At 35.9% G+C, this 20,262-nt stretch overlaps 1 protein-coding gene and 1 long non-coding RNA gene across 5 annotated transcripts; one reads left to right on the top strand and one right to left on the bottom strand.

Moving 5' to 3' along the window:
* Window positions 1-1,144: 1,144 nt before the first annotated feature.
* LOC137710342 (polycomb group protein VERNALIZATION 2-like) lies at window positions 1,145-9,395 on the bottom strand. Of its 3 annotated transcripts, none has more exons than XM_068449294.1 (15): window positions 8,951-9,395; window positions 8,603-8,737; window positions 8,107-8,162; window positions 7,717-7,796; window positions 7,015-7,067; window positions 6,259-6,312; window positions 6,126-6,185; window positions 5,882-5,928; window positions 5,642-5,775; window positions 4,439-4,697; window positions 4,123-4,171; window positions 2,685-2,768; window positions 2,027-2,106; window positions 1,754-1,843; window positions 1,145-1,480 (listed from the first exon to the last, which is right to left on the bottom strand). In XM_068449294.1, exons 1-15 carry the CDS (start codon window positions 9,086-9,088, stop codon window positions 1,348-1,350), a joined length of 1,452 nt encoding a protein of 483 aa, XP_068305395.1. In that variant the 5' UTR covers window positions 9,089-9,395; the 3' UTR covers window positions 1,145-1,347. The 3 variants fall into 3 exon arrangements, with proteins under 3 accessions (XP_068305395.1, XP_068305396.1, XP_068305397.1); XM_068449295.1 differs by having other exon boundaries at window positions 7,717-7,781; XM_068449296.1 differs by having other exon boundaries at window positions 8,971-9,108.
* Window positions 9,396-9,461: 66 nt separating this feature from the next.
* LOC137710343 (uncharacterized) lies at window positions 9,462-12,478 on the top strand. 2 transcript variants are annotated; one of them, XR_011064975.1, is made up of 7 exons: window positions 9,474-9,922; window positions 10,047-10,101; window positions 10,257-10,314; window positions 10,799-10,847; window positions 10,986-11,012; window positions 11,383-11,464; window positions 12,104-12,478. It is a non-coding gene; the product is annotated as an uncharacterized lncRNA (long non-coding RNA). The 2 variants fall into 2 exon arrangements; XR_011064974.1 differs by having other exon boundaries at window positions 9,462-9,922; window positions 10,799-11,012.
* Window positions 12,479-20,262: the final 7,784 nt, after the last annotated feature.

The following is a 20,262-nucleotide window of genomic DNA, read 5'->3' as shown; positions in this document are numbered from 1 at the left end:
TGCACATATATATTACAATATTGAAATTTCCATGCAGTTAAATAAGAAAAAATTTCCCAAATGCAAACATGTTGTCGATGTGTCTACAATAGTTTTGACACTGCAAACTTATAATTGCCTATATGTCGTTGATGATTGACTGAAAGTGCATTTAACCGCACTGTAGAAGGACTGTTACAATATTACATGATTAACTAAGAGCATCCTTTTTTACTTGCTTATGATCACCTCATGCTTGTATAGGATACACGGAACAAGGATGGCAGAGATGCCCTTCGTTGCAACCCAAGAGAGTTACAGGAAAAAAGGGTTGTTCCCGAAGCTACTCGTCGCCATTGAATCTGTAAGTTGTTTCATAAGTTAATCTATAAAAATATCTTCACATGTTGCTTAGTGGTTTACAACACTTTCGATAACTCTTCTTTACTCAAATAAGAAAAACGATAACCTTGTCTGTTGTTTCCATTTGATGTATTCAATCCGATGACCAAAAATAAAGAGGGGTGTGTAAGAAGCTAAAAAGGGTGTGTGAATATCGCCTCCCCTTGTCATTCCATCGGCTGCCGAAGCGATTGAAATGTGGACTGACAAATTCGGATTTTCATGGGTTCACCCATTTGGGACGAATTAGTCTCCGGCTGCAGAACAGTGACGTTCCTTGGGGCTACCAGGCTAGAGAAAAAATTGCATTCAAATGAATAGGGTGTTTCATTTTGTTTGGGAAGCTGAGAGAGGTTGACCTACAACAGGGAACAAGTCTGAAAACGAATGTCATAAACAGTCGAGGTTGGAGAAAATGGCACAATGGAACATACACTTTCGTCGGAGGCCCGTCCTTGGAGCTTTACTCGGGAGAATGATATGACTATCTTAGTACCATGCACCTGGTACTCTGACATTGGCTCGAGACATTTTCTCTACAGCATCCAGTCACTAAGACTGTCCTTTTTAACATTTGAACAGATTTCATTCTCTTTCTAATTAGTTTAGTAGGGAACTCGAACTTGAAATTTGTAGTCGCTTCGTAATTAAATGAGCATAATCACCAAAAACAGGGCAAAGCCTTAAACACAAAGTACAGCAACAGAACTCACAAAAACTAAAATAAATCAACACAAAACAGAAAATGTCCAGGAGAAAGACGGAAGATCATAGTAAGTTATATTAATATTGGAGTCTGAAACCGAGTCTCCCATGAAGAAACGTGATTAGTTCTGTTTCTGGTCCATATGTCGTTACAAAAATTTAAAAAGAAGATAAACAATGGGAAAAAGAACATTAAATGTAGCATGATTAGCATTCTCCATCTCACTATGTACCATATAGGGCTGAGCCATCGCCTTTTCTTTAACTTCTCATGGCATCCGATGATTCTGATCCCTTGTGTTTGTACTCGTCAAGAATGACGTTGCAACTATTCAGTATGCATGCATCAAGAAGACCGTGATTCCAAAGTTTGATCATGAATAACCTCCAACACCTGAGTTAATGAGCACTTGTTAAATTTCACACAATTATCCAATGAACGATAAAAACACGCATCAATCAGTACCAAAAAGATAAAAGTTGGAATATGCAACCGAGTAAAATACGTTTAAAGAGTGATATGCAGGAAATAGCCATCCTTCCAAATATTACTGACCCCTCTGCTTCAGTGCTGCTACTTTCGAAAAGTTGGATTATCTTGGGAATTATGTTTTCTTAATTGTACCATTAATTGTGGAATTAGGGAAAACTAATGCAATAGCAGTACCAGAAAAGAGCGGGGGACGAGTTTAGCTCAGGTGCACGAAGTCTTGAGAATGCCTCGCATGCCCAGGCAGCATGACCATCTGCTATCACGCTACATCATTGATAATGCATCTTTGTCATTACAGGAAATCCGAAAACTGACGTGAAGTTAAGATGCCACCATTTTTTTGTATCAACTTCACATATAAACCAGAAGTAACAGGATAATAGAAAAAGAACAAGACAATAAAGTTTGAACAATATCAGAAAGCCGAAAGCAGCAAGAGATGACAACCTTTGCTTTTGAACAAATGAGTTCCAAAGATGCATAAGATGCTTTTCATCTTTGGTAACATCTACAAAATCATCAAGCATCTGCAACATAATAATGTACTATTAGAGTTTTAGTTCTGAAAATACTGTTAGACCCAAAACCAATTACGTGTAGAGAGACCCTATTCTTATGTTTGTAATGCTAGCTTTAATAGTGCACCCGATGTGTGATTATTATTTCCTAACAGGCCCCTTCAACACATGGATCAATTATATCACATGACATAGAGCACGTGTAGAAAAATTGAACCACACACATTTATTACTGTACTTCCAACAAAGTTATGGTTGGAGCATCCAACCCAAAACCAATTGACTATGCAAGGAGAAGCCTAAGTTTTCAGATAATGTGATCAAACGTTTATAATACTTGCGGATGGATCTTTATAATCTTAGCAAGTCAGATAATTAAAACATCTAGTTTCAAACAAAAACTAGGGAAGGCCAAACAAACTAGATCCAATTAGTTATAATTGAGCCAAGAAAGAACTAAACTGCAGTCATCCACAGGGTTTTAGTAGTACAAAGACAAAATTCAATGCAAGTAGAATTTTTTATCTTGTGCAACATGAATCGATGTACAATAAGAAAATTCAATCTAGGAGAATCATTAAGCATACCCTCCGATCATCAAGGTCTGCAATGTCTTCATCAACTTCATCTTCGCTATCCCGATCTGATAATACTTGCTCTAACTCCATAGGCTTCATATAAAAAGAAATATTCATCCAGATAAGTTTATTGTTTTGATGAATCAGCTCTTAGGAATCTATTCAAGATAACTGCATATAACAAGTAAAATATCTTCGATTAAATATTTCAAAGACTTAGTAAGGCAAATGCATAAAATGAAATGTAATGAAGCTGTCGAAACACCAGCAGTTACAATAAACTGTGTTTTTAAATAACTATGGCAGAATGCATGTACAAGACAATAAAAATTTTCACAATCAGAGCATAAAAAGCAATCATGTTTGCTATCCAAAATGCTCAATCACGAACGTTTTATATTGAAGAGGTCTGATGTAGGAAAGTAGAAATAGATAGGAATATAGAAGGGAACCAGAGTCACTCCAGCCTTTGGCTTCATGCCAAAGGTGTATTGGAACTTGGAATCACTCCAATAGAAAATTTCAGCACCACACCAAAGGTGCCTTGGAATTACTGCAGGTGGTTGTGTCTCACACACAAGCAGGAAATCAAGAATTTCTTCACACAGAAGCAGGAAATCCAGAATTTCTTCTCACTTAACACTTCTTTAAAGCATACAAAGTAGCCCTTTTTATAGTCTAATTGGTATATGAATCTGGAAAGATCCACATTAATATACTACTCAGGAATTCTAAAGACTAATCTATGACACCTAATCCTTTAACATTGTAACATAAGAAAGTAGAAAGAACTTGCAGACTAATCTGCATGTATTACATAAGAAAGTTGAAAGACTCTAATTTATTGAATTTAACTTGGCTCCTCCATCAAGGTCCCTTGCACATAATTCTCTATCCAAAAGCCTTCAACATAAATTCTATAAGAATGGGTCCCTCTCAGTTACACATCGTAACAATAACCCAATTTGGTCACTCATTAGAAAATAGAAAATACATCCACTGTTGCATAAATAAACTACAACTCAGTGCTACTTCCCAGGGGCTAAAAAAAGGCGCAAATTCATTCTTTGAAAGCACAAAACCCACAAAGCCGACTTCTCAACACCAAAAAAGAAATACATGCAAGGAGTCCATGATAATTACTGAAAATAATGCGTTTATAAATAAAGATAGAAATCCATCAGACAAATCATAAGCAAACTAAGTAATGTAAGAAATACGGGATAGATAATGAAAAAATTACTCTATAATTGTTTTAAAAAAAAAAAAAAAGGATTATTACAGCTCATTAACAGTATAAGTTTTAAACTGTTGCAAAATAAACGATCTGAGTTGACAGCAGCTTATGGCATGTAAGAAATAAAAGAAAAATTAAGCCTACAAAAAATGCAAATTGATGGAGAAACAAAATTTGGAACTGCTATCGGGTTTAGAAATCAATTACTACCTGAACTCTATGAGAGTGAAAGAACTGTCGTTTCTGCAGGAGCATACGGCTGGCATACAAAAATTCAAGAACTGTGAGAAGTGTCAAAATAAATTCACAGCCTCAATTATGGACACTTCAAATAAGGATACCAATTTCAAAAACGGCGGGGACACGAGTCTCTGCTTTTGATACTCTAAAAACACATCCAAAAGTGAAGTACACAGACTGATAGTATTGACAATGAGAAAAACATTAATCAAGTAATTCTTATAAGGAAAATCAACGGAAGCATCTGAAAAACAATGGAGAGAAACCATAACATAGGTTAACATACTTTCTTGGCTCTGAACGCTCTGCAGTTAACTTCCTTGTTTTAGTTGGTGGTGCATAATCACTTCCAGATAGCAATTTAACACAATCAAGGTCCGGAGAAGATTGAGCAATGGAAATTGTAGCACCAGGACCATTGGAAATTGAGGTAGCACATTCTATACATTCTATAGAACTAGGATGATCATGACCGCAGTTTTCATGTCTATGCCTTCCATTTTGGGAACCTTTTCCACTGCGGAGCAGATTGGGAGCCTTCACAACTTCACAGGATAGAAAATCCAAAGGATACAGTTAAATCTCAGTTGAATCCCCAAGACAAAAAATTTAAAACAGTCACATCTGTAAAATGTGCTGCACAATCACATGTTTTGTTTTGTTTTTTTTTTTTTTTTTTTTTAAATAATTAATATGATTAGACATTTCATTTAAATACCACTTTTGGTCCAAGGGAAGCTATTATTAAACTAAGCATGGCTTGGATTTAAAAGTAACCCACATTCAACCCGATTAACGCTCAATCATAATATCAGACTCTCAACTGAATTTGAGCTGGGATTTGTCATCCAACAGTCACTATTATCTAACTTAAACTGAACTTGGTGGAACAGTGAACAGTCGAATCAAAGTATGTAACTGAACTTGTTCAACCAATAAACAAGTGCTTAGTTAATACTAACTTCAAACCAATTCTATATGTTATATATTAGAGATCTGAGTTGCAAAGACAGCCATCGACTGATATAACAGCAAAATTGGAGTTACTATATACCACAAAAGAAGTCAACTAAATAAGAAAAGGGCAAACCAACCTGACCAGCTATTTCCTGGGTAAGAAGGGAAAAATGTATAAGAAAATAGGATGAAAGAAATGCCATAATACAATGTTGGAGCTGTGGACAACAATAAGACATGCATCATGAGCAGCATACCATTATATAGAGACCTTATGCATTAGCTCAGTTGTGAGCAAGAGAAGGGTAGAAACACTCTAAACCACTACCCAAAACAAAAGAGGATTAAGAAATTAAAATTTCTCTAAAGCAATCTTGATAGAGACTACAGGTACTCCGAATGTGCCAAGGGTGATACATCTCTGCACATTAACAGGATATGATGGAATTTGTCATCTCGTTGTCTTGAGTTTGCTTTTATTTTTCACTACCTGAAAATGATCAACCCAACGGAGTATGAAGGGAAAATTTACCATCACCATTCTCCAAATGTCCCTCCTGTGCCCCTCCATTGGCAAGGCTAGGTGAGTCTAACTCCAAGAATTGTATATGAACGTGGTTTTCAAGTTGACCATGGTTCTTTGGCCTATGTTTTCTTGACCTTGAACTGCACAAAAAAGTTATTTCGCCTACTCAACTCTCTGAATTCTTTTAAGAGAACAAATGGGATAATAACCAGTAGCTTTAAGTTGTACCAAGAAATTTAAACCGACCAGAAGAAGAATGTTTGAAGGTGTGGAACTACTCCATCTGCTACTGTCTGTATATAAAAAATGTAACCAGATATGATTGGGGCATAAAACTTGTTCATGCATGTTAAAAAATCATAAGGAAACACAAGCCAGTACAGGAGTGCCTGTGAGTTTCTTTTGTTCAACATATGAACCCTAATGGCAGCAAATATTTTGAACTAGCACAAAAAAGATCCACATACTTCATGATGAAAACAATTCTGACCTCAGATCTCAATATGTCAACTTTCACGGAAACGTTGACTGCCTGATACTCTCCAGTTACCTACAAAATAAATGCTTCTTCAACAGCCTCTTAAGAAAAAGCAGAAAGTGACTACATATACTCAATCACCAACCCAAAACTCAAAGTTGAATAAGTCATGTGAAGAGCACAAGTGATAACGCAGACCCTACAAGAAAACATGAAGGTTTACTTCAGCAACAAGCTAAATCAGTGTACAGTAGTAAACCATATAAAATGTTGAAACTAAAAACAAACAAAAAATCATGGAAACAGCTCACTTAACAGAAGAACAATAACCTTCAATATTATGGTTCAATAAATAAATTAGGTTTTTCCAGGAGAGAAATATACAGATTATGAATAAAAACTGAAAATCTAGCCAAATGCGGGTATGCTAACATCATATCACAAATAATTCAGCCTAAAAAAAAATCTCTAAAATTATAAACAACTAGCGATTCCATTTTGCAAATGAACACTGAAAAGACACTATAAAAGATTGAATAATTAAAGGTTAAGTTTCTCAGGATTAAACAAATCCGAAGCATGTGTGTACAGTGGAATATGTAAGAAAAGTTAATCACTGATATGGACATAACTAAGAGTTCCATATTAGATCAGTATTTCCCACGATATTGTATATGAAAACATATATGTTTAGATTATTTCAACCCAATCTTTCTGCAGATACTGAAAATACTTTATAGGTTTTATGCAATTTTCAAAATACAAGATAAGGTATTCCTAATGGGGAGTAATTCTCCTTTCTATCCCTTACTAAGGGAAACTTCGTTTTTCTACGATTATACTAATTTTAATCAAACATAAATGGGACAACATTGAAAGCAATATCCATACTGGCTCGTACCTTGAAGCTTGCACATTGCATCAAGCAAAAGGGACAGGAGAAGTCCTCAGTAACTGAATGTCAAAAAAAAAAGGTACATATGAGTTTCAGTAACTGAATGTTCAACATTAAAAGCTTCATTGCCGATGAAAATGAAGTTCCTATAAACAAAAATATGATTTACCAGAAACTTAAGCAGTTGTCTCAATGTTAATCCTAAAAAGTGGAAAAAAACCAGATCACATATATTTTTCTTAGGAGCCCATACCACCAGGCAGCAAACCAAACCATTTTAAATAAGAAACTAAATAATGCATTTACTCTGACAAGGGGAAAATTTTAAAGAGAGAGAAACAGTATCCTAGGACACCCATTTCCCTTTTTAATCAAGCTTTACACCTTAAATTGTCATTATACAAGAATCAAGTCGTGCCAAGTAGGGCTTCATGAGTTAAAAGATGGGGGTGGGGCCAGCAGAAACGGAATAAATAAAAAGAAGAAATTTGAGAGAAACCCTCCTAAAGGACAAGAAAAAAAAAGTACTAAATAAATCCAGAGACATCAGAAACAACAATAAACTTGCAGAAATTTGTTTCTACAGGAAAAAACGGTTTTTTGATGAATTAATTAACAAGTATGGTTGAAACTTCAGATACAAATAACCATTGTAACTACTGTAATAGAAAAGAATTACACTTCTGAGGACAAAGACATTGATGATACCTTCAGTTTTACGTAAAGTGTTGTTGTAGTCCCTGTAGTTGAATATAACAATCGCAGCCCTGGACCTACAAAATAACATGCTGAAAATTATATAAATTGCCCTCTCAAAGTAAGCAACATAATGTCTTCTTGAAGTCCTCGCAGCAGAAAAAATAATGTACTCGAGGAAGCATGTGTGTGTGCCTTGACAAACTATGAGACTATACCGAACGGAACGATTTCAGGTGGACTACCACATATCAAAACTCTACATCTGTAGTCTTCATAGAATTAAAAAAATCGTTTTGAAATAAAATCATTGAAGGCAATGGAAACAAGAACTAAACAAAACTTCATGCATAAACATACTTCTATATGCCTGACTGTGTGTACTTATAGATAGATTAGTACCTCTTTCTACGCCTTGCTTGGATTTTGTAATGCAAACATCTGCGAAGAAATAATGGCTACAACATAGAAAAGCCTTGATTAGAATACAGAAACATATGTTGTACGTTTTTACAAAGAGTACACCAAGACCTCATAACCACCCACACATATGGCACACAAAGCGAACAGCATAGAACTCAACATTACATGAGTAATATGATTGCAAATAAACACATTGGATTAACATTCCTTTGTTCTTATAACCATAATACACCAAACTATGCTAAAACATCGAACGGGTCCAAGATTGTATTAAATTTGTCGCCATTTTACCAAAATTGCCAATGAGGATCATTACAAGTGCAATCATATTTGAATCTACACTCCTGATTAAACTTTGATAACCACGATCTTTGGAATATCGTGTAGGAACTCGCAATTATGACCGAAAATTAACATATAACATGATTATACAAAAGAAGTAGAAACAGAACAAAATGCATGAGTGTGAACATACATTGTGTAAAGCACGAGGGCGAAGAATGTTGTAGAGCTCAACCGGCTTGCAATATATCAAAAGACTCTCGTCGATCGCAACCGCCTCCTCTACCGGCAAATGCGCATAAGAATTGTGACGGCACATCTTATATCCCTACGGCAGACAATACAATCAAAACAAACAGCAGAAAATTAAGATTTTCAATTTTCGATTTTCACAGAGATCTGATATATGACGATATTTGAGCTATAATCTTGAGTTAATTTTGGTTAATTGAAATTAAGCTATAAAATTAACAAGAAAAAATGCCAATTCAACACAGAAGAGAAAGTAGTTTGCACCGAGGGAATGACTAGCTTTGCTGACCGGAGATAAAGGAGACTCACCGGTTTGAAGGTTGAGCCGGAAAATTGGCCGGAGAAGACAGAGTTTCAGGGTTTTCAGCTTCGAGAGCGCCGGCGAGGAGCTCGAGAGCAGCTGGGCCCCCAATTTACTTTGTAACATAAGGATTCCGTCACGTTAAGTCGTTTGGTCAGGAAACGGGAAGTTGCTCGAAGTTGAACTTTTTCGTATTCGGTGGCCCCATTTTTTTCTTTTTGGTTGAAGTGTGTGATTGTCTCGGTAAAGAAAGAGCTCCTTTTTTTTTTTCTTTAACAAAAATAATAGTGAATTTCATTAAGAATTTTCTTTTTGGAGAAGAGCTTAACTTCATTAAATTTAAAATTTATAAAGCCAACCAACGGCCCAATACAAACAGTGGAGGCCCAATTCCACAACAACATAGACTTGAAACTGAAAACACACAACAATAAGAAATTTATATATACTAAAACTCAAACTCAGGTGGTACTGTTCTATAATAGTAAAATGACGAAAATGCCCCTCGGTTTTTCTTCCTCTCCGTTTTGATGGTGAGTTTCTGCTTCGACCGCATTTTTTTACTTGACCTTTCCACGTGTCAAACATCGACCCACCCGCTATCCGGTTTTCCTTTTGCTTCTGTCTTGCATGCCCTCCAGCTGGATCTCTAGAATTTTCCTTCGGTTTCTATCACCCATCTAATCCATCTGACTCACCATTACACCCCCACTAATTCACTCAACCCTCACTTCTCTCTACCCTACTCAGACTTCCCCAACTTCCAACACTGTCACTCTCTCTCATCTGTCCCCCCTCTGCAACTCTCCTTCTCCCTCTCAGCAAAACCAAGAACCACCACCGTAATCCCTGGAGCTTTTGCGCTGATTCCAGTTTTTTAGTGATTTCTAAGAAACGCAGTCTGCGATACCTGTTCCGGCCTGATTTGAAGAAGATTTCTCAAGCGACTGTAATTTCATGGTAAGTTGGCATAAAGCAATTCCAAAATTTGGGATTGTTTGGGATATTTTTAGGTTTTTCTGATTCTTGAAAAAAACTATGTTTAAGAGTAAATTAATTATATTTTAATTTTAATTTAATTGAGGTAAACGTCTTTAGTTTTTTGGTTTGAACGCTAGAACCAGTGATCTTTGAAAAAGGTTGGTTCTTGAATATTTTTATTTATATCCTTTTGGTTGTTTGAATGGACTTCCTGTAATCTAAATGAAGCTAAATTGAATATTTGTTTTTGTATACTGTATTTGCTTTGTTAAATTAGTTCTTTTTGGTTGAAAATTTTTGTTTGGTTTTGCAGATCAAAGGGTCAAGCGGTGGAGGAGTAGGTTAATAGTTATGTGTTCTTCTTGATAACTGTATGTGTTTATGCCCTCAAGAAATTGTGAGATATCATGGGATTGTTTGTGATCTGATTAAATACATAGTATGCTTTTCAGCATTGTTACAGGCTTCAGTGTTTTTTGGAACTCATGGATAATTAGATTTACTATATTTCTTGATGCATTGAGTAACTTATTTGATTTTAGTTTTCCTACCCCAGTGAATATGTTATTTACTGCATTATCCGCCTTATTTTCATTTTAAAAAAGATTTTTTTTTTTTTTTTTATGAATTAATAATAAATAAAAAACTGAGAATAGAAATTTAGGAAAGAACAACGAGTGTAAATCTACAATCTATATTATTAATTGTATGTAAAAATTGATTAAAAATATCAAATCAATAACTCACAACTAAGAATGTGAGTAAATCTTGGTATAAGTGGTATACAAATGTTATTTTATAACAACTGTATGTAAGTCTATTCTACTTGAGATTATAACATGAAAAACTCCACAGAATAAGACTGCAGCAGCTGCAGCTCCACCATTATTTCTGAAAAAATTAGGTAAAAAATCTCCTCTGCAATTTTTTATTTATTTATTTTTAATAATGAACCAATGAATGCACAAAAAAGTTTAGCATGCTCTGATTTTTGTCTCTTGATAGCACATATTTACTAAGTCAATTACCTATTTTGCAACAGCTTCTTTCTTGCCTTCTTGATTGCCAGGTACGGATGCTTGCATTATAATTATGTTTTTGTAGTTTAATTATCCTCTTTGAAATTTCTATCAAAACATTCATTTTTCCTGCGTTTTGAAGTTGAATAGTGTAGTTTTTGGAGTGAACATAATTTCATGTACAAGTCACTTGCTTTTCATTTTTCAGTTTCTGTTCTGTTAATGTCAGATACTTCAAGAAGCACTTTTATGTTTTTTTAAGGGAGCATTTGGACCTTGATAGAAACTTCAAACATGTTTTAAGTAAAAACATTTCTAGCAAAACCACTTGAAAGTATAAGTGCTTCTTATAGATGAGCTTTCAAACGACTAATAAGCCCTTTGTTTCATTGCAATTGAAGATTTGGTTTTGGATTTCAGGTCAAGCTCTCTGAGTACATTGGGAATAAGTGTGTGATTATCTTTTTTTACGCATTTGACGTCACATTTGTTTGTCCTATAGGTAAGCATGTTTCCGTAATCAGCATATCTGCGTTGTGCATGTTTTCGTAATCAGCATTTCTGCGTTGTAACACATTTAGCCCATTATTCTAACAGTTATATTTTGTGTAAATAGTTTTTACATATATAGGCACAAAGCTTATAACACATTTAGTCCCATTATTCTAACAGTTATGTACAATACTGATAATCTATTTCACATTCCCACGGCAACGTGCAAGTTATCTATATATACGAATTTGATAGGCAATGTCCATTATCTAAAATTTGGGACTGATCATAAAAAAGGGTTGTTACTTTTTATAATAGGAACAAAAATCAACTTTCATTTTCCAACGACTGACTCCAACTTTGTTGTGTTGTTCTCAATTTTAATCTTCTATCTACTTGAATCTATTTTTTTAAGCCTAATTAGTTCATGCACTTATCGTTTAAATATGCTAAATCCTTTATATTTAAAATTTTGTGTGTTGAATATCAAGATAGAGAGACTTTTCTCTGAAACACCGTCTGTCCATTGACCACACATATGTTCAGTTATCTCATTGTTATCATCCATAGTTCAAACCACACATAATATAAAATTTGACATAAACTTTACATGTTTGGTTAATAATGCCTAATATTTTCGTCAATGCAGGACATGGTAAGCCAACAGTTTTCAACTGCGTAAGTCATTTTTCTAACTTTCCGTTAGTCCTTTTATTGTTGTGATCTTTAGCAAGAGGATCCTTTTAGTCCTTTTATTGTTCTCATCTTTAGCAAGAGGATCCTTTTAATAAATCCAACCGTCATTTGTTCACATTAACTTCTATTTTTCCAATTTCTAAGGGATAAATGAAAACAGCTCCATATGAGAAGAAAGGAGGAACAAACTGAAGAAACAAACTCATTTGATTAAGGAAGTTCAACTCTACTCATTGTTTCTTATTTTAGATAGGGTTGTAATTGGATTTCCACACATATACAAATAGTACGGCTTATCATGTATATTTAAAACCTGCGACATATTTTATACCGTTTTAAAACCCGCAGCATCGCGCGGGCACTCATGCTAGTAAAACCTAATATCCATCACAGAAACGCAACTCGCCGTTGTTGTACTCTTGCCATCAATACCCGGAATGACAGCCATGTAGGAACTAGAATGAAGGGGGATCAGTGAAGAGTCAAGCACAACTAAATTAACCCAAGAAAAGAGAGAAAATCCGCAGAAAAAATCAGATCGCAGAGCTATGCAATTTGCCGAGCCATCTAGATTCATACCACCAACCACCACACATGCAAGAAACGAACCGAGTTTGACATAACATGGGGGTGGGGAGGGCCAAGGCGATGTGTAAAACACCCTTACTCCGACGATGCTGCAGATCACTTCGCCCAAAATTTCTGGCATGCTAGTAAAGCAGGGAGCAATGAGGTAAAGATCTACCTCCGAAATCGAGTCCAAAACTCGAAGATCTGATTTTTGATAGGGATTAAAAGGGGTCGGAGATGGAGGTGTAGACAAAGGAAAAAAGGGAAGAATGAACTTAGGGAAAAGGACTGCAGAAATGAAATTAGAAAAAGAAGCAAGGGCAATAAGGAGGAGGAGAAAAGAAGGGAGGCAACAAAACAAGAAAACCATAGATAAAACTGATAAGACATGCCAGAAAACAGAGAGGATCGTCGAGACTGTGACCTCGAAAACCGACAACCATAGGTTGCGGAGGGCAGGACATATACAAAACACTGAAGAGAAGAAGAAAAAGAAGAGGTAAGGGGTTGCCTGCCGACCCCATCCAAAGGAATGAGTCTGGTGAAGAGCAAGATAAAATGGGCTTTTGTGTGAGAGAAAAGAGAAGGAGTGGCTAGGTCAAAAAAGGCCTTTAGTGAATTTCATTAAGAATGAATGTGTTTTTTTTTTTTTTTTTTCCTTTTTTTTCGTACAATCATGTATTTAAATTTAAGGATTGAAAAATAAATTTGTATCAAATGCATCATTTTAAATCTCTCACTTACAAATGAAGACTACTACTAAAGTGCAGTTTCTAGTGGTATCAATAAATATATATATTGGTTAGGACTAATAATAAAAGATTTAGAAATTAGACTGTATGAAAAGGTTACAGTTACATAAATATATTAAGTCAAATTAGAGAACAAATAACACTTGCCAATACAACGGAAGGCAAACAACCTAAGACAAATTGGAGGTACTTAAACACAAGCCCAACCAATTAAAGTCTAGGCACTCGCCACCAACACTTTGTCAGCAGGTACTAAGGTAGTCGCAATAAAAATGAAACCAAGTGACTCATTTGATCAAGGCATTGCAACATGAAATCAACCTCAATGGAATTTCGCCACTAGGAATGTTGACTAGAAGAGTTAATAGATCCAAGACACCTTCATACTCCTACAAGTACATCTAAACACAAAAGCATGTGAGAAACCTACACATCATAAAAATTAAACCTACGCATGATATTCAAACAAACCAAATGAATCAATGCAAGTCAAAGCAAAGAACTCTGAATATAAAGGAACATAATCTACAAATATGATTATATGTATTATCTGAAAAACTTAAACAAGTACTTGTATAATTTTGAAGTCTCTGGAGTTTCGTAAGCAGCACACAACTGAGCATATGTTTTCTTCTTAAAAGCAAGTGCCTGTGCAATTTTGAAGTGTTTGGAGATCTCTAAAACAAGTGCTGGTGTAGTTCTGAAGTGTTTAGATAACCTAAAACAGCAAACAATGGAATGTACATTTTTTACTTAAAAATCTCTAAAATGTTTGAAGGTTACCATAAATTCATAACTACTATAAAACCAACTGAGCAAGTGTTTTCTTCATATAAACAAGTACTTGTGCAGTTCTTAAGTGTTTGGTGGTTCGCTAGCAGCATGCAGCTGGTTATAGAGCTACGTTAATATTTTTTTTTTCCCTAAAAACAAGTACTTGTAGAGTTCTAAAGTTGGTCATACAAAAATTAGCGGGCTACAAGCACAGGCACATGGCACCCTGGCCCGGAAGTCCAATGCATCATCCAGCTTCCAAAAAGTTTATATAAACCATTCAAACATAGGTTCTACATCATTCGAGAGAATAGTCGAAAGGGCAATTCGGAAATCATCTGAAAGTGGCTCTGAACTCTGACCACGAGTATGATTACTTCTATCCCGAACCAGTATACTAAGCCAAATATTTTATGCAACATCGTATGTTAGCAGGTTCGAAAGGGCATCCAAACTAGGGCAATCCCTAAGAGGAATTTTATTCCAACAGAGGTCTGATTTACGGAAACGCTTTGTCCTAGCCAGCTAAGGTAGTTCAATAGAACACGTTCAAGTCCGACACATAGGGTCTGACAAAAGAATTCAAAAAGTGTTTCCAACCCATATGTTGATGGCTAAGTTTCCAAAGAACTTTTGTTTAAGATTCATTGGAAACAAACATGCAATTATTGCTCAGAGTGGTCATTCCCTCTAGCACCACATTGCAAGTACTAAAGCTCTTTACCCAAGAACTGGGCCAAGGTGTAAAGAAATCAACCCCTGTATATACAATATCTTCAGGTACGATTTGAAGCTCTTAAATTCAATAAACGTGTTACAATAAGTGCAAAAGTAAAAGTCTTCTCATGGGTTGAATTTTTAATTTCTGGTACTGGAGTAATGTGGTACTTCAAATATCTCGATGATAATGCTTTATGAATACTAAGATTAGGAGGCGACGTTTCCCCGAATCAACATTGCCAAAGGGATCTTTTGAGCTTTGTTCTGGGCCTACAAATTTACTTGTACTCTACTCCACCATTTATTTCTCATACAAAGTTCGTTTACTTTAGAGAAGTTTATTAGATTAGGATTTCCCCCTGTTAAGAAGAATTCATATTATGACTGAAAAAGTTTGAAATTACAAAAGGGACATGCTTTCTCTCCTAGCCAAAGAAAGACTTAAAAGCTAATCTCCCTTTGTGACTTATTTCCCTTTAGACTGGACGGAAGACTTTTCAGAAGCATCAAAGGCCGGATCACATTTGAGTCAGATTCTTCTTGCTCCGCCTCTAAGTCCGAGATCTTGTCCAGCAGATGTTGTGGGGGAGGAAAATCCATGCGCTTGATATCGTCATAGATCTTGTAGACATCCACCAGCAAAATACCAGGTTATATCCTTCGTCGTACCCTTGTGTGAGCAACTTCTCATGGTCATCTAGGAGCGTTGACATTTTAGAGGCATGTTTATCTATAAGTTGCTAGAAAATCGCAATGCATGTGTTCTTGCTTTGATTAGCTTCTTGTCAAAGCTACTTAACCTTCAGACAAAGAGCTTTTCGCTTTATATCCTAAGCACCTCGCTCCAAAGCCAACACACGTTCTGATTCTTCCTTTAAGACAGCAAGAGTCGATCCATCTCTACCTTGGCTTGTCTTTTTAACCTTAAGTCATCTCTTGCCCTTGCGAGATCTTCTTGATAGTCCTTAGCCTTTAAGTCTTTAAGTGTAGTAGCGTTGACGTACCCGTATGTCTCTACTTCATGAGCATCTTTCAAAGTTTGTTGCCCGACCCACATGTTCTTAAGCTTCTTCGACTGGATAACAATCATTGATCCGCCTTCATTTTCGTCGTAGTCTCTAGATCATCGATTCGTTCGAGTTCTCAAATCTGTCCTGATTGTCAAAAAAGGGCCATCTCCGTCCACATGTTAGCCTAATATACATAAATTATAAAGGAAGACAATTTTGATAGCACATGTTACCAAAAAGGAAATATAGAAAGCAAAGTCACCTCGTAACGAATCACATAACTTCAAGAGATGCAACAAGGAGACCATGAGTGAAGCTGGTATTTCGAAGTCCACTGGCATCAATAAAAAGGGCAAATATAACTTCTCGCTCTCTTAACAAGGCTTTTATCCAAACAAAAATATTGCAGGCATTAGCACACTACTAGAATTTATGGTTTGCCCTACCAAAGATTCCACAACAGAAAAGATTTCGTCGGCTTAACCCTTCTTACCCGACGAAAAATAAGGTTGGTAGGGCTAAATCAATCAACAAATTTGGTTCACTGAATCAATTTACATGATGGCTAAATTTATTAGGTTAAGACAACGTTCGTTACATAAACTTTTAGCGCGAAGATGGGAATGTTTTGATCAATGAATTACCTAGTTGTCATGTAGGTTTTCTTTGCCGACGGAAGTTCATCGGGTCTCTTTTCTTCTAGTAGTTACGTGAAAAATTGTCCACAGTAAATAATTGCCTTACAAAAGAGTTCGTCGGGTTAACCCTTAGTTATCATTTATGAGTCTCGTGCCTTCCCTTCCCTTTTCTGCTCCATACATTCATTTTCCTCTTTCTACTATGTGCCCTCCTATTCATTTTTCTCCATTCTCCCATTCTTCTTTGGTTCAAGACCATTGTACGTACCCACTACCCAAACTTTCCCGTTTGATCATTTTGCACAAGTTTATGAAAAAACATCATTAACAAAGGCAAGTTTATTATGGCCATAAGTCTTGGGAGTTCATCGTAAGGTCGAAGAAGGTGGTGAACAAAAGTTGTTTGGATTTCTTGCATGTGGAAGAACATGGAAAGGATACTACCGTAATGAAAAGCCTTAAATCGTAAGGTTAGGCCGGTCAAGAAAAAATACTCAGCCATGTTTATATAGCTCAAGCTTAATTGATTTTAAAAGTGTTTACTTATGGGTTCACATCCAAGCTTTTATTTTAAATGTTTTGTATATTTTCAGAGCATTAAACATTACAAAAATCAAAGCATTAGGTGATATCATGTAAGTTTTTTTATATTTTCAGTATTTTTTAATGGATTGTAAAGCTGTAAACCATATGGATGAGCGTTTGTTCACGAAAATTTGCATTTTACTTCATGAAAGTATAGGAAAAAGACCAAGTCTTTCTTGAATCCGTGATTTAGAAGGGGAAACAAATTCTGCGAAACTAGTTTTACCAATTGTATTCATACTAGGGTATCTAATTTGATAGGAATAAGGAATATGATCCAAACGTGTAGTCAAAAGTACAACTTTTGAAGTGTCACAAATATCCAAGGGTTTTAAAAATGAACTATCATGTTAGTTGCCTGACGCATTTTCATTGGGTAGGTCAACAACGGTCAACAAAAGCTATAATTCCAATGTGCAAGTATCACATAAATCCAAACACGTGTGTTGGGAATCTACTGACACAATTTTTACCCGACGGACTTCCAAAGGTTAAAGTCTTATTGGTCAACGTTTCCAACTCCTACTTCCAAAGTGTCATAGATATCTAGTCACAAGCATAGGAATCCACTGACAGGTATTTGCTGATGAACTTCCGTCGGGTAAAATCTAATAAGTCAAAAGTATTTTCTCAACGTGCCATAAACATCTAGTCACAGGCCTGGGGATTATACTAATATATGAATTGCCCGATGGACCTCTGTCGGGTAAAACCCAATTGGTCAAAAGTCGAATTTCTATTTACCATGTGTCACATATATCTACCTCACGTGGGGATAAAATCCACTGACCCAGTAATTACCGGATGAGAGTTCGTCGAATAAACATATATTCATCAACTATAAATAGCTTCCTATCTCTTCATATTTCTCATATAAATAGAAGTGTTTTCTTTTGTAAAGTTAGTTTTTGCATATTCCTTTTTGAATCAGGAAATTGTGTGAGTGGTGGGAGGGTTTGGAGTATTAGGGTTATTTTAAAGGATATCATAGTGGATGGGTGGACGGTGTAGATGTAATTTTAGGTGAGTTAATTTGTCAGGTTTCATAGCAACTATAAGATTTGCATTATAATATTATAACTAGTGGTTTGAATGGAAATAAGGATCATCTGGTAGGCTAGTCGAGTAATTTGTCTTTGTCAATGAATGTGGCAATCAGAAGTTACTTAAATGACTTCCAAGTAAAATAATAATGGAGGTATTGAAGAATATTATTAATTAAGCTATACTGAAATACAAAATTATACTGAAATCATGTATAGTATCAAATGTAGGTTGGTTTTGTACACGATGTTAACTAATTTTTTTTCATCCAATATAACGCTATTACCAATACCCTTCAATACTTCTGTCATTCTTCTACATGTAAGACATTTGAGTATCTGTTAGTCATCACATTTATAGACACAGAGAAAGTACTCGGCTAGTTAACAATACAATCATATTTTCTTTCAAATGTATAGCTATAATAATATCATTCTAAATCTTATACTTTTTGCAAACCCCCACAATTCTCACCTCAGATTACATCTAGACCATCCATCTACACTATGATTTCCTTAAAAACAATCTCATCACTCCAAACCCTCCCACCACTCGAACAATACCTACCAGACGAAGGTTCTGTTAGGTAAGAGTGTAAAAATGTTATAACCTTCTTTCCTTCTACTCGCTGTTTCAACCTCTCTCTCACTGTCACTCTTAATCTTTCCCTCTTAGTGCTCTCAATCTTTCCCTCTCAGTGCTCTCTCACTCTCATTCTCATTCTCGCTCTCAATGCTCTCACCCTCACTTTCTAATTCTCACTGCTCTGATTCTGACTCTATCTCAGGTCTCTCAATTCTCTCACTCTCACTCTCCTCTCATCTGACCCTGCTTTCAAGTCGAGCAACACCGGCTCTCATCTCTGTCAACCTCTCTACCACTCTGTAAGTTAGTAATTAATTTCCTTTTATTTGCTAAATTGTTTTGGACTTGAGAAATTGAAATTGATTTGTGGATTTTATACATTAAATTTGTGAAAATGATGGATTTGTGAATTCGTGAAGCTGTGATATATGTGAATCTGTGAATCTTGGGTTGTACTTTGCCAATTTATGAATTAGATTATATATGGTGGCTTTTTTAATTGGATTATGTGAATATGTAAATCTATGAATTAGGGTTGTAATATGTCAATATGTTAATTAGGGGATGTAACTTGTTAATTTGATTGTCATTTTTTGTTATTGTGTTTGTGAATCACAGGTTTATGGAAGTGAAAATGAATATGTGAAGGTGGAATTGTGAATTGAAAATGTGAAAGTGGAAATGTGAATTGAAAGTGCTGGATATTTGTGTATAAGATTTGTGAATTGAAAGTGATGCATATAGGTTGAAAATGAATTCGTGGCGGATTGATAGTGAATTGAAAGTGAAGCATATAGGTTGAAAATGAATTCATAGTGGATTGATAGTGGATTGATAGTCAATTGAAAGTGATGCATATAGGTTTAAGAAATATTTAAAATGAGTTATTTTTCTAGATGGCCTACCAATCGATCACGAGCAGCCGACGGTCAGCTTCTTCTTTGGCTCAGAGTGAGGAGTCGACCCAAATGCTAAATTGGTGTCCAGTAGGATCCAGGCATCGATTGTGGAGTTGGTAGTTACACCGAGTTTGACTATACCATTGCCCCCTCCCCGATCTGCCAGACGACTCCACAGTACCAATTGCCACCAACAGCCCCCACCAACCCCATGATCACATCACCCCTTTCTGGCAATGTAGAGGTCCTTGTGGATGGAGGGGAGATGGAAAAGCACCCACCCTGTTAAGCCCTGAAGATAAACCAGATCATGCGGACCACCTAGTCCAAGATCCGAATTGTATACCTCCTCAACCATCGTCGAGCGTGTGCCGATGTCAATAGTTTGTTAACTTATGATTGCAAGGCCCTTATCTGCAGTAAATGCCTCATGGACGCTGATTGATAGGTTATACATAGGTCGAAGCTTCGTGCTGAGATATCCTGCCAGCTTTCAATAAGTATACAGCTATTTCGTCAAAGTCATAATTTTTTT

Source organism: Pyrus communis, chromosome 12 (genome assembly GCF_963583255.1).
Source record: "Pyrus communis chromosome 12, drPyrComm1.1, whole genome shotgun sequence".
Classification (NCBI taxonomy): domain Eukaryota; kingdom Viridiplantae; phylum Streptophyta; class Magnoliopsida; order Rosales; family Rosaceae; genus Pyrus; species Pyrus communis.
Note: the sequence above shows the minus strand (reverse complement) of the source record. Positions and strands in the feature narration are given on the sequence as shown.

Coding starts and splice junctions, on each gene's coding strand:
- LOC137710342 (XM_068449294.1), bottom strand. CDS start 9,088: ATGTTACAAAGTAAATTGGGGGCCCAGCTGCTCTCGAGCTCCTCGCCG. Junction 6,186..6,258: donor TATTCAACTTTGAGTTTTGG/GTTGGTGATTGA, acceptor TTTATTTTGTAG/GTAACTGGAGAGTATCAGGC. Junction 4,698..5,641: donor ACATTTGGAGAATGGTGATG/GTAAATTTTCCC, acceptor TATCCTGTGAAG/TTGTGAAGGCTCCCAATCTG.